We start from the raw sequence: 13,334 nt of genomic DNA on the forward strand, positions 1-13,334 counted from the left end.
CGAAGAGACATAGAGCAATGTATCTAAGTTTGCTGATGATACAAAGCTATGTAGGAAGGCAAGCTGTGAGGAGGACACAGAGACTGCAAATAGATATGAACAGGTTAAGTGAGTGAGCAACAAGACGGCAGAATGAGTATAAATGGGGGGACATGTGAGGCTATTCACTTTGGTCATACGAATACAAAAGCAGAATATTTTTTAAAAGGCATGAAACTTGTAAATGTTGATGTTCAGAGGAGATTTGGGTGCACTCATACAAGAAAGGCAAAAAGTTAGTATGCAGATACAGCAAGCAATTAGGAAAGCAAATGGCCTGTTGGCCTTTATTGCGAGGGGATTGGAGTACAAGAATGAAGTATTGCTGCAACTGTATGCGGCTTTGGTGAAACCATAAATGGAATACTGTGTGCAATTTTGGTCTCCATATTTCAGGAAGGATATGCTGGCATGGACTTGATGGGCCACATGGCCTCCTTCTGTGCTGTAAATGAGTATGATATACTTGCATTGGAGGCAGTACAGTGAAGGTTCACTAGATTGGTCCCTGGGATGAGAAGGCTGTCCTATGATGAGAGGCTGAGTAAATTGTGTCTATCTTCTCTGGCGTTTAGAAGAATAAGAGGTGATCTCTGAAACATACAAGAATCTAAAGGGTTAGATACTGAGATGTTGTTTCCCCTGCCTGGGGAACCTAGAACAAGATGGCACAATTTCAGGATAAGAGGCTGATCATTTAGGACTGAGATGAGGAGAAATTTCTTCACTCAATGGGTTGTAAAGCTTTGGAATTCTCTACCCCAGAGGGTTGTGGATGCGCCAACATTGAATATACTCAAAGCTGAGATAGACAGATTTGTGGTATCAGAGAATCGAGGGATATGGGGAGCAGGTGGAAAAGGGGAGTTGAAGCCAAAGATCAGCCATGATCATATTGTATGGTGCAGTATGGCTCGACGGGCGGAATGGTCTATTCCTGCTCCTATTTCTTATGTTATGTTATGTCATCCCCTTTACGATTTTAGGATACAGTCTTTTTGTAGACGTGCTACACACAGCATTGCTAACTTCTCAACAGACTATCAATTCTCTAGCCGTTTGATATGAATCTAGACTTAATCCAATTTTTTCATTAAGTATTACATAAAGAATTAAGAACATCTGCCATATCTGACTCCTCCTTGATACTTCCACCCTATTTAACTCAAACAGCCTCCCTGGTCTTGGAAACACTGCACCTACTGCATGCACAGATTATGTTTTTTAGATCCCTTATAATGATAATTCAACTATTTTCCTCTATTACTAAACATCATTTTAATTTATTCTCAACTGATTTCTGTAAAACTTGCCATTCTCATTGGATTATTTGCATTTTTTAACAATTTTCCTTTGCCTAATAATCTCAGGTTAGTAATTTTTTAAAAAGAAAACAAAGACTTACAATACACTGAATAAAATTAGAATTCCATTTCAGTTCTCATTTAACTTGGTTTTAAGTCGGAATGCAAAAGATAAAATATAGCATGGAGCCCACTACTGCAAAAAGACTGTGAAAATGTATAAACATGGTAACTAGTTAAAAACTATTTTGTATTTTGTTAAAGTCAAAAACTAGTTGAAATCTTAAAGGGTACCAGTACCTATCCATATTGATGCCTGCTCTGGAGGCACTGAAATGGATAGCTGCTATTGAGATCTGTGATGGTGTAAACAGAAGTCCAGCATCAGTTGTGGCTGCTCGGCTCAGAAACTCATCTGCTGTTTTTCGCAAAAGTTCTGGATTTTCTACTGCGGAGTATCGAGCCTAAAAAAATAAGAAAATAGCAATGATAGTTGAGGAAATACATTTTTCTAGACAATCATTTCTTACCAGTAAAGTAGTTCTTCATCTTTTAAGAAACCAAAAGCTTTTTTTAAAAAGAAAAGCTGGAACTTAACAAAAGTTAACCGTCCTATTTTTAAAAAGAGGATTATCAGATTTATTACTGTTTTTCCAATACACATATAATTTGCAACACTCTTACTAATGTAAGCAATATGTAGATGGATCACAAACATTTAGATAGGTTGACAATGCACAAGTTTAGATCCTGCCTAGAGTGAATAGTCAAACTCATTATTAGAGCATTAAGGTTAATAAAAGGCAGTAGAGACTTTAATATCTTCTAACATATTATATGTAGTCAGATTTTAAGTTTGAAATAAAACAAGAAATAAGCTGTCCATAAGGAAGCATTCAACAACCATTTAGGTAGGGTGACTTCTTTTGGTGCACCTTTGCTGATGGCTGTGAAAGGCAATCCTTTTACAAAGTCTGCTGCCCTATTCATGCCAATACTAGCAACTAAAAAAATTCAGATCAGTTCTTTCTTGTGCAATATGATAGTCGTGTAATTGCAGTGATCTGTGGAATTTACATTCTCATAAAAAGAACTTCTGTCTCAATGTTCCCTTGGATAGTAATCCACCAACAGTATATTAGAGTCAGAACAGCAAATCTCACTACACTAAAAAGTACATTTCAGGCTTATTTGGAATTTGAACCTTTTCAATTGCTCAATTTTTATAATTAGGACAAAGTTAATTAATTCTGAATTAGGAGTGGCAAGATAAAGCTTTTCACTCTACTCAACCATTCCCCCCACCTCCCCCCTCATGAATTTGAGGAATGTTTCTCCGCATAAAGTCACAATTTATATTCAATGGCATCTTAGCAACTGAAGAAGTGCCGTTTGGTGGTAGTGATCATGTTTACAAACCTGCCTGGGGGACATAGCCCACCTAGAGGGAGAAAATTAATGTCAGCTCACAATATTAAAATGTGAGTAAACCCTAAAAAGTTCAGCTTTTGGAAGAGGGTTGATGTTTTTTGAGTTAGAAACAAAGTTTCACATCCATCGTGCTTCCAGCAAGATCTCCGGTGTGACCTCCACCACCTTCTCAAGGTCAACTAGAGATGGGCAATAAATGCTGGCCTAGCCAGTGATGCTCACATCCCACAAAGGAATGAATTTTTAAAAATGCTCTGGTATAGCAGCAGAAGTGTCGACCAGGTGGAGCAACTTCAGCTAATCAGCCTCGTGGTGGTTTAAAGCAGTTGTATTTTTAGAACTTTGATGGTCAGTTGCACATGAAGCCAAATAAAAAGTTTATTAAAAGCATTAAAAATGCAGTTCATAAAAGAGAAATACTTAAAGGCAAATGTAAAACATTTCTTCATATCAGAAAACAGAACTGACAGCTAAAGGACATACCCAGTTATATTGCAGGGTTGTTTTATTTTTTGCATTTTATCAAGTGTAATTGACAGCACACCGGATTTGGCAAGTGGCAAAAGACTACCTCAAGGATATGGTCTCATCACACTTCAAATTAGCATTTCCTGTAGTTAAAAGTTAACCCTTGTATAACTTTTATATGCCAATAGAGGTGTCATCCATGGTTCAGTTGGTCTCTGAGTCAGAAGGTTCTGGGTTCAAGTCCCACTCCAGGACTGGAGAACAAAAATCAAGAAAGACACTCCAGTGTAGTAGAGGGAATGCTGCACTGTTAAAGATGCCATCTTTCGAATATGTAAAATTGAGACCCCATCTGCCCTCTCAGATGGAAGTAAAAGATCCCACAGCACTAGGTTATCCCAGATATCCTGGCCAATATTTATCCTTCAATCAACATCACAAAAAAGGATTATCTGGTCATTATCACATTGCCATTTGTGGGAGAATGCTATGTGCAAATTGGCTGCCATGTTTCCTACATTATAGTAGCGACTTAACTTCAAATGTACTTAATCAGCTATCAAGAGCTTTGAGATGTCCGCTGGTCATGAAAGGTGCTGTATAAATGCAAGTCTGTCTTTCTTTTAATAAAGTGCTAACACTCTTCACCAGTATGAGAGTTAACTAGCTCGCCTAAACAAAAATACCTTTTCCCCCTCTTTGCCAATGACCTAAGCAGATGGCAGGGTAAGCATATTAAAAATGAAAACGCCCGACATCCACCTTCACTACATATTTCAGATGCTGGCCCAGCAATTCCAACACCTTAAGTAAATTTCCTGGCAAGCAAAAAACAAATACAGCCAAAATGCCTGCAGCTCCACATACACAAATGAGTGCCAAGCATTTCCTAATGACAGAAAGTACTAAGGGTGGCCCAACTCCATAGACAACAAACTTGGAATCTGGTCTTCCCCACAACCTACATCTAGGCATGGAGGCCTGGCTGCCCAACCAAACCAACTTCATTTTTACTACCTGCCTTCGTAATGGATGCCAGAAAAGACCAACCGAATCAAGAATATCCCAAAGAAGCAACTCAGAAGGAGACCCAGGTTTTTTGGCCCATCAATCGTTTAAGTAATCTAATGCAATGGAGAATTTCCTATTGTTTTTAACATGGACGAATTCCAAATCATAATTAGAAAAATCAACTCCTCGAAAGAAAGCCAGATTACACCCTTGACAGTGACTGTTGGCTGGCTATTCATCCACTGGAGTGTCATAGATAAGCTTAATCTCGTCCTTAACTGACATACATTTATACACTGAGTGAGAGTGGAAGCTCAGACCAAATTTTCCTTTCTCTAATGAACGATATTGGGGCCATTTGTAGGGCCCTTACAGATCCTTTGTTTAGTCAGCACAGACTTTGGATCAAATTTGGACTTTCCTGCACAGCTCAGTTGCTCACTACATGTCCTAAGGAAGGATATACTTGTCCTAGAAAGAGAGCAACAAAAGTTCACTAGACTGGTTGCTGAGATGCAGGAAATATCCTATGAGGGGAGATTGAGTAGATAAGGCCTATATTCCCTGGCATTTAGAACAATGAGTGTGATCTAATGAAAACAAAATTCTTAAGGGGCTTGACAGGGTAGATGCTGAGAAAATATTTCCCTTGACTGGTGAATCTAGAACACAGCATCACAGTCTCAGGATAAGGGGTCAGCCATTTAGAAAAGAGATGAGGAGGAATTTCTTCATTCAAAATGTTGTGAATCCTTGAAATTCTCTACCCCAGAGAACTGTGATGCTTAGTCGTTGAGTATATTCAAAACAAAGATCAATAGATTTTGGTACTAAGGGAATTAAGGGGATTTGGGATAGTGCAAGAAGGTGTCATGTGCAGAAGGAGCAGTGATGAAATAAACAACGAATGGGAGAAATTATGAAATAAAAGAGTCAACTGTTAAACTGAACCACAAGAAAATGGACACATCTTTACCATAGGCAAAATGGAGTAGAGGTTAGGTGACCCTTCCTGTATTGTCAATAAACAAGCCTGTCTGCAAAGACAAAACTCATTAACTGAGTTTGAATTAGCTCTGAAAAAAAAACACTGAAATTGAAAGGAGACTATTTCATATTGATGACTCCTATCTAAAGGAATTAACTAACAAAGGTTCTGTAAGACAGACTGACTCCACAGCCCAAATCAAGATGAACAGGTGTGAAGTAGCACCAGTGTAACAGAATGATCCCCATCCAGATGCCAACAGATAGCAATGGTATCCACATCCTAGACCTTTGTGTGGTCACATCAGGGGAGAGGGCCCTGCATCACCTAACAGACTCAAATGTGATGGATTTTTAACCTCAAAAGGTAGCCCTCTGGAGAGAGGAAGAGATCAAGAAAAGACCACAGAAAACCAGTTCCAGCCAAAGGCTATGAGATCATCCAGCCAAGGAAGAAGGCCTGCTGCCGATACTATACTTCAACTTGCGGCTGCGTAAAAGGTGGCCACCGCTTGCGGACTTATGTTTTAACCACCAGAAATCTACAACACCTTAGCAATTCATGACTACAAACATCCAGGCCTACACCTTTTAAAAGTCTTTCCTCCAGAGAAGATTCAACAGGTTTCTATGAACCACAAACTCTTCTTTCACCTGGCTCTTTAATTGCACCGTACCCTTTTGCCTTCTATCTATCTTCACGCGTGCATGCATGTGACTGCGAAAGTGGGTGAAGGTTGCAAACAGTTCAGGTTTTGCAGTTTAAATAAAAATTTAACCTTCCTTTTTTAAACCTGTGAGAAAACTTGTCATTTGTCTGCTCATTTGACCCTAAAAAACACTCAGGGACTAACACATTATTTTTAACAAAACACTATCTGTGGTCAGTTGGGAGTTGAAAAATGGAAGCTACCCACACCGCTTACCACCTGTCTGTAATAGATGGACTTGAGATAGAAGATCAGCCATGTTAAGTCTACAGTCATCATGCGAGATGCAAATAAAACTTCAATATTCTTCACTCTGCACCCTTTCACTTACGTCACTCAGGCTATCCATCATCTGGCAAATCAAACCGAATTGTACCTTATCACTGCAGTATTGTGAACCTTTCTAGCTTATGGTCACAGTGAAAGCTAATGAAATTGAAACAGTTGAATCTTGCAAACAGAAATAAACAGCATCACTCAGACACAGACACCATTACTGTGCTACTTAAGACTTTTCTACGCACAATGATAAATAGACTTTGTGTTTCAAATAGACTGAAGACTTCAGAATTACAAAACAAATCCAGTCACTGTTGGAATGGTACCTTTAGATCAATAAGAAAGCCCTCAAAAGGTCGAAATGGGTTGTGGACAATAAGATGGAAGTTCAGTTGCTGAATAAGCAACAGTTCATACTCAAGAATCTGTTCCAGGGCCTTCTCTTGACCTGCAGGGCTCTCCCACAGATTAATAACAAACTGGGAACTGGAGACATTAAATTCATCCACTTTACATGCCAAGTATACACTTGTCAACCTAAATCAGAATGAGAACAAAAAGGCTTTAATGAAGCAAGATTCCAAATTAGAATTAGATTACAACACAAGAAAAGGCCATTTGACCTATCAGTTCTTGGTGCTTTTCTGCACATGAGCCACTTAGTCTGATCCCATTTCCTGCTCATTCCTTACACACCAATATACCTACTTTCAAGCAATTATCTAATTTTCTTATAAAATAATTTATGGACTTTGGTACAGAATTCCACATTCTAACAACCTTTGTTTATAGACACCTTAGTGGTTACCTTCAATTTGTGCCCTCTCATTATGTCACTGACCAGTGAAACAATCAATTATTTACCTCACCATAATCCTTCATAAACCTCAAGACTTTCATCCTCTAACCTTCTCTGCTCAGTAAAAAAAATTTTCATCATAACTGTACCTCCCTCATGGCTGGCAACATCATAATGAACTTATATTGCACTTTTTTGATTGCTTTTACATCATTCCTATAATAGATGGCCTAAACAGTACACAATACTCAAACTGCAGCTACACTCCACTTAGCTTCTCTCAGGTCCTCGTGATTTGTCTAATTAACCTCTTCAGCAATACTGCTCTTCAAATAACTGTTTTGCACCCATCTCTGCAGGTTTTACAATCCCAATGTCTACCTTATGTGAGAAAACTATCAACTTTTCCTCCTTTATCTCTTCGCCCCCATCTTTACTGTCTTCTTGCTAATATCCAGAGAAAACCTTCATTTTTTTGATGTTTCTTGCTATTCTTCACTTAATATCTCAGTCTTTCTAAGCTCCATTTTTTTTTAAAGTTTTTCTAAATTCTTTACATTTATCCTTATTTGTATTGATCCGCCCTATAAGCACGAAGTTCTTAAGATTCCAATTTTATCCAATTCTTCTTCTCCGTCATAGAACCTAAGCCTAGGACACACTCCCTGCTCCCTGTATATTCAATTTGAACACCTTTTATTTCCTGCTAAAACAAAAGTAAAACAATGCTGCTAAAACTCAGAAAGAACAGAAAATGCTTTACTCAGCGGCTTCTGTGATGAGAAAAACCCACCCCTCCCCTGTCAGCATTCCGAAACGATCATTCCCTTCGTGACACCTTGGTCCACTCCTCCATTACCCCAAACACCTCGTCCCCTTCCCACGGCACCTTCCCATGCAATTGCAGGAGGTGTAACACCTGCACCTTTTACCTCCTCACTATCCAAGGCCCCAAACACTCATTTCAGGTGAAACAGCAATTTACTTGTACTTCTTTCAATTTAGTATACTGTAATTGCTGCTCACAATGTGGACTCCTCTACGCTGGGGAGACCAAATGCAGATTGGGTGACCGCTTTGCACAACACCTCCGCTCAGTCCGAAAGCATAACCCGAGCTTGCCATTTCAACAACCACCCCCCCTGCTCTCATGCCCATATATCTGTTCTGCGAGTGCTGCAGTGTTCCAGTGAACATCAACGCAAGCTCGAGGAACAGCATCTCATTTACTGATTAGGCACGCTACAGCCTGCCAGATTGAACATTGAGTTCAATAATCTCAGAGCATGACAGACCCCCCCCCCCTTTTTTATTTTCAGTTATTTGTTTTCTTCTTTCTTTTTATTTTATTTTATTTTGTTTCATCATTCACTGTTCTTACCATGTGCCTGCCCACTTTTTTTCATGTTTGTGTTTTGGGCCAGGGCTGTTCATTTTTCTGTCCATTAACACCCTCTCTGCACTAATGCTTTGTCTTTCAACACACCATTAACATACTGTTTGCCTTTGCTCCATAACCTTCTGGTCAGTTATACTCTGTGACCCTGTCCTATCAACACCTTCACTTCTGTTATCTCTTGCCCCACCCCCACGTTTTATTTGATGAAAACCTATTACATTTCTAACCTTTGCCAATTCTGATGAAGGGTCACTGACTTGAAACGTTAACTCTGCTTCTCTCGCCACAGATGCTGCCAGACCTGCTGAGTATTTCCAGCATTTCTTGTTTTTATTTCAGATTTCCAGCATCTGCAGTATTTTGCTTTTAACAACATTTCAGGTCAACCTTTCATCAGAACTGTTAAAATTAGAGACGTAGTGCGATGTGACAGGCTTTAAGCAAGTTCAGAGGCAGGGACCAGAGGAAGGGGAAGTAAAAACAAAAGAGGTCTGTGATAGGGTGGAAGGCAAGAGTGATTAGATGGCAATGGAACAAGTAAAAAAAAAGCAAAGAAGGGTCTAGTTTTTTTTTTTTAAACATTACCACCCCATTCCTCCACCCCACCAGATTGTCACATGTTTCCCTTCTTCACTATAGCTCTCTAGCGGCAGAGGTGAGTAGCTCCTCCAATGCATGCTCCAGGAACTATTTTTCCTCCCATAAAGCAAGCGAATGCATCTCCAATTGTTTCAAAGTTCTGAAGCCTTGAGCACTAAGGAGTCCACCTGGAAATACTTCCTAACACACTTTTTTCTGTTTTTATTCCTAATCTGTTCTGGACAATGTTTCTGGAAGCTCCCAAGTCACATAAAATTAAAAAGTCAGTTCTGAACAGCAGCGATATTAACTTGCAAAGTAGGAGTAAACACAAGGCTATTTTTAAAATATGCAATACAATTTATTTCTATAAAACCGAAAGAAATTACATATTTATATCAACTACAGTGACCATGACCGATAATCTAGGATGCAACTCTAATTTATTAATGTTGGTCTTGATATCTTGCCACAGATGAAACATAGGAGTAATCTGGGGCTGCATTAACAGCTCTTAGAAAATCAATAATCATGAGAAGTTAGTACAACTCAACTGTAGCAACAGCAACCCACCAGCCAACAAATAGACAAAAAAAACTCACATAATAGTCCTTGGATGATATTCCATTAAGGAGTTATTCAAAAAAAATCTCTTGAAATACATACTTGCTGTACCCTAAATAAAGGAATATAAACAATGTTCTCAAAATCCATCATATATACAACAGATTATCTTCACTTAAGCAATCATATATAAGTAGTTTTTAATAAAACTACTTTGACCTTTTATACCACCAATATAGTGCTATTTTTAAAAAAAGTAGGTTGCACCCAGTCACATGCTTTTAAATATTGTTCTGGTACTTTTTATGTTCAAATGAAAATCAGACCTTGAGCAAGTGTGTTATTTTACAATGTAGAAAAGAATCAAAAAGCTGCATTAAAAATGTATTGTCAGTTAATAAACTACAAAACAATTTTCAATTTCTGTGTAAACATGAGATCTGTATTCTTACCATCACAGATTTGGGCATGATGGGTTTAAATGCTAAACAGAATTCCAAGAGTCTTTTTTCATAATATTTACGTAGCACCTCCTCTTCATGAGGCTCCAGCAAAGCCACTGGAGAAAGCTGTTCAAGAAAACCAAAGCAATCATCAAGACAAAATAAATGGCAAGCACTACACCTATGCACATTATATTTCCCTCTTCAAAAAAGATGGCATGAGGCTTTACCATGTTTAGCTTCAAGTATTCAAGTGAGGTGGGTGGGAGGGAAAGAAGAAAGGGAGTAGAAAAAAAAGAGAGGGAGAGAACTCTAGCCAAATTTTCATTTTTCAAACTCCCATTACACTCATTTTTCAAAGAGGAATTTTCTTCTGGTTCAAACCAATAAAAATAACTGTAGCGCTCAATAACCACCACTAAGTGGCAATGAGACAAGCTTCTATTCAACAGCAAAGCCTCTACAAATCCCTACCCAATGCCATTGAGGAAGGAGCATCACCACAAGGACTGCTGTCATTCAAGGAGAAGCCCCACCACTATCTTCACAGGTAAACTGTAGATGGGCAGTAAATGCAGCCTGGTCAGTGTCACCCATAGCCCAAAACAAATAAAAAGGTTTTCTTTGCCCAATGTTGACAGCTTCAAGTCCAAGTAATTTTGACTTGTCTGCTTGAGTAGAACCATGTAACACAACTGCAAGTTCTTTATTGGCACAATTTTCGATAGTTCAATTTATATTTTTCATTTAAAAAGAATCAATCTTTATTTTTTCAAGTTTATAGTGAAAGGTAGGTTATTAGATGTTGACTTTTCATAAGAACTGTGCACCCTATTGCTATTGTTCAAATATTTGGTTCCGAAAAAATATTTTGAATTTATCACAGAATTTTACTGTTTGAGGATTCCAGGATACTCTGAACATGGGGTACATTTGAGTAATCTTGCCTTGATTTAACTCATGCCTGAAGAAAGCATGTCAAAGGTAACACCATTAATAAAATATTGCCTACCCCAACTAACATCATACAAAACTTTAAAAGTGCTCAAATTCCCAAAGGGAATCCAAGGCTAAAAAAACTGAAGAAGTGGAATACATAGTTCAAAAATGTTGGCTTGGATTTTGTGGTCAGCAGCCAAGTGATGGCGCTCGCCACTCAAAGAAAGCTGCCTAAATAATCTAACAATTCTTGTGGTGTGGTTTTCACCTTTCCCAAAGTTAATTTTATTTTGGCCCGCCATCTCCAACATCCAGCAAAAGTGATGTCATCAAGCAGAATAAGCAGCCAATCACACTGAGGAATTCTCACAGATAGTAGGCAAGGAAAGAGCAATGATTATCCTTCACTTTTTAATCATTTTATACCGAGTGAAATAAAGAATATATACATGGGATTAAGGTAGAAGCTGAAATATCAAATAAACTTTGAAAAATATTTTAAAACCTACAAAATTTATCATAATGGAGAAATTTGACATCTGTCACTGGGAGAAAAACAAGCCCCAGTGTACGGCAGCTGGAGACCAGAGCTGCTCGGACCACAGCGATTAACTGTTGCACAAACCTGATTTGCCAAACTCTGTCTTCAGTCATTCAGCCCTTTATCATTGTTACATTCCTGACCTGGGTTTGACTACCTTTAAACTAATCCCTGCTATTAAAGTAGTTCAACCAGCAGAATTATACTCCTTTATCACAACTGTTTAAGTATGATTGCAAGGCCCTTCCTATGCCTTTCTCCACTAAAAGCAACTTGGAGCGCACACAAACGATGACTCACAAAATAGATTTTCATATCAGAGAGATCGGTCAGCTGTAATTACAACTAAGTACACCTTTAAAAACCCAGTTACACCTCATTCAACAAAGCACAATGGTTTCAAGGGTTTTTACAGCCAAACTAATAGTGTAAAGTGGAAGTTCGCATCAAGTAATTTCTAGGATTTCCATCTGTGAGGACATCAACAGTGCACCCTGTGAAGGAGTGGAGAATTACTGACAGCAACCACTGGATATCCACATTTAACTGCTCATGTGCAGACGCCAGAGGTTATCGTCAGTTTCGCAGCTGCAATGATGGTGAATGCTGTTGGTTTTGCCATTATTACAACACAAAATCTGGCCTACTGAGTCTCAATTCTCCATTTTAATTATCTGAGAATATACCAGAACAATACCTTTCCACATGCCAAAACCTTGGACTGAAATTTCTGATTGGCTTCAGTTCTCATATTTTCCAATTTTTCCTCACTCTGAAAAATCCAGCATCTCTTCTGTGTACTGTTGTTAAACATCTTGGAACATCACTCAGTATTCACTCCTGCTATCAAAAATAAAATAGAATATTATGAGTTGTTTAAAAACTTAAAACATTTCCACACAGTGTAAAGCACATAGTTTGCAACTCTGGGAAGCAATTTGCCATGGTGAGAGTGGGAGAAAGTTCTGGTCACTGCATTGCAGGAAGGATGCATTCACACTAGAGAGGATGCAGAGGAGACTGACAGGAATGGAGAATTTTAGCTATGAGAAAAGATTGATAGGCTGGAACAAAAACATAAGATGATGGAAATACTCAGGAGGACAGGCAACATCTCTGGAGAGAAAAACAAAGTTAGCGTTTCAGGTCTGTGACCTTTCATCAGGACTAACAATCTGTTCTTTTTTGCTTAAAATACGTACTTACGTTAAATAATGGATGGTTATGGTGTCGACTAGCAACCTAGAATTTGAGTGTTCAGATCCTACTGTGGCGTTATGAAATTGAACTAAATAAATTAGTAAATTGTGGGCAGCACCAGAAAATTACATTGTCATAAAATTCAACTGGTTCACGATGAACATACAAAATTAGGAGCAGGAGCAGGCCACTCGGCCCCTTGAGCCTGCTCTACCATTCAATAAGAGCATGACTGGTCTGATTGTAACGTTAACTCTACATTCCCGCCTACCCCCAATAACCTTTCACCCCCTTGCTCAAGAATCTATCTACCTCTGCCTTGAAAACATTCAGACTCCGCTTCCACCACCTTTTGAGGAAGAGAGTTCCAAAGACCCAAGACCCTCTGATTCTCCTCACCTCTGTCTTAAATGGGCAACCTCTTATTTTTAAACAGTGACCCCTAGTTCGAGATTCTCCCACAAGAGGAAACATCCTTTCCACATCCACCCTGTCAAGATCCCTCAGGATCTTATGTTTCAATCAAATCACCTCTTACTCTTTTAAACTCCAGCGGATACAAGCCTAGCCTGTCCAATCTTTCCTCATAAGACAATCTGCCCATTCCAGGTATTAGTCTAGTAAACCTTCACTGAACTTCT

General features: G+C 38.8%; 1 protein-coding gene across 3 annotated transcripts in view; it reads right to left on the reverse strand.

The window, feature by feature from the left end:
- ccnh (cyclin H) overlaps window positions 1-13,334 on the reverse strand; it is a 68,887-nt gene that overhangs the window by 38,967 nt on the left and 16,586 nt on the right. For all 3 annotated transcript variants that reach the window (XM_068029649.1, XM_068029647.1, XM_068029648.1), the window contains exons 2-6: window positions 12,191-12,333; window positions 10,023-10,139; window positions 9,609-9,682; window positions 6,556-6,766; window positions 1,644-1,807 (exon numbers count right to left, since the gene is read on the reverse strand). In XM_068029649.1, coding sequence (XP_067885750.1) covers window positions 1,644-1,807; window positions 6,556-6,766; window positions 9,609-9,682; window positions 10,023-10,139; window positions 12,191-12,307 — 683 coding nt within the window. In that variant the 5' untranslated portion in view covers window positions 12,308-12,333. The remainder of the gene's footprint in view (window positions 1-1,643; window positions 1,808-6,555; window positions 6,767-9,608; window positions 9,683-10,022; window positions 10,140-12,190; window positions 12,334-13,334) is intronic.

This window comes from Heterodontus francisci, chromosome 4 (assembly GCF_036365525.1).
Source record: "Heterodontus francisci isolate sHetFra1 chromosome 4, sHetFra1.hap1, whole genome shotgun sequence".
In the NCBI taxonomy this organism is placed as follows: Eukaryota; Metazoa; Chordata; class Chondrichthyes; order Heterodontiformes; family Heterodontidae; genus Heterodontus; species Heterodontus francisci.